The 349-nt window shown below is 75.9% G+C and overlaps 1 protein-coding gene across 1 annotated transcript in view; it reads right to left on the reverse strand.

Moving 5' to 3' along the window:
* SRRM1 (serine and arginine repetitive matrix 1) overlaps positions 1 to 34 on the reverse strand; it is a 17,746-nt gene extending 17,712 nt beyond the window's left edge. Inside the window, exon 1 of the mRNA XM_026043352.1 lies at positions 1 to 34. Coding sequence (XP_025899137.1) covers positions 1 to 21 — 21 coding nt within the window. The 5' untranslated portion in view covers positions 22 to 34.
* Positions 35 to 349: the final 315 nt, after the last annotated feature.

The following is a 349-nucleotide window of genomic DNA, read 5'->3' on the forward strand; positions in this document are numbered from 1 at the left end:
GCGGAAGAAGCCCGCGTCCATCTTGCCTCCTCCGCCTCCTCCTGCTCGCGGCGCGCTGCCGTCCCGGCGTGCACCGCGCGCCCGCGAGCCCCCTCGCACGCCCGCCGCGGGGAGGGGAGGGGAGGGGAGGAGCGCAGCGCGCCTGCGCACGGCACGCAGGCGGCAAGGGCCGCAGGGGCGGGGCGGGGCACGCCGAAAGGCTCTCCGGCGGGCGGCGATTGGCTGGCGCGGGTTCGAGGGGGGATGAGTGCGCGCGCTGGAGCCTGCCAATCAGAATGCGTGACGTTTTCGGCGGGGCGGGGGTGTGCAGGAGTCGTCTCTCGCGAGAAGGTGACGCGCGTGTGGCTCG

The sequence above is a fragment of the Nothoprocta perdicaria genome, unplaced genomic scaffold (assembly GCF_003342845.1).
Source record: "Nothoprocta perdicaria isolate Ctin4 unplaced genomic scaffold, notPer1 scaffold_33, whole genome shotgun sequence".
NCBI classification, from domain to species: domain Eukaryota; kingdom Metazoa; phylum Chordata; class Aves; order Tinamiformes; family Tinamidae; genus Nothoprocta; species Nothoprocta perdicaria.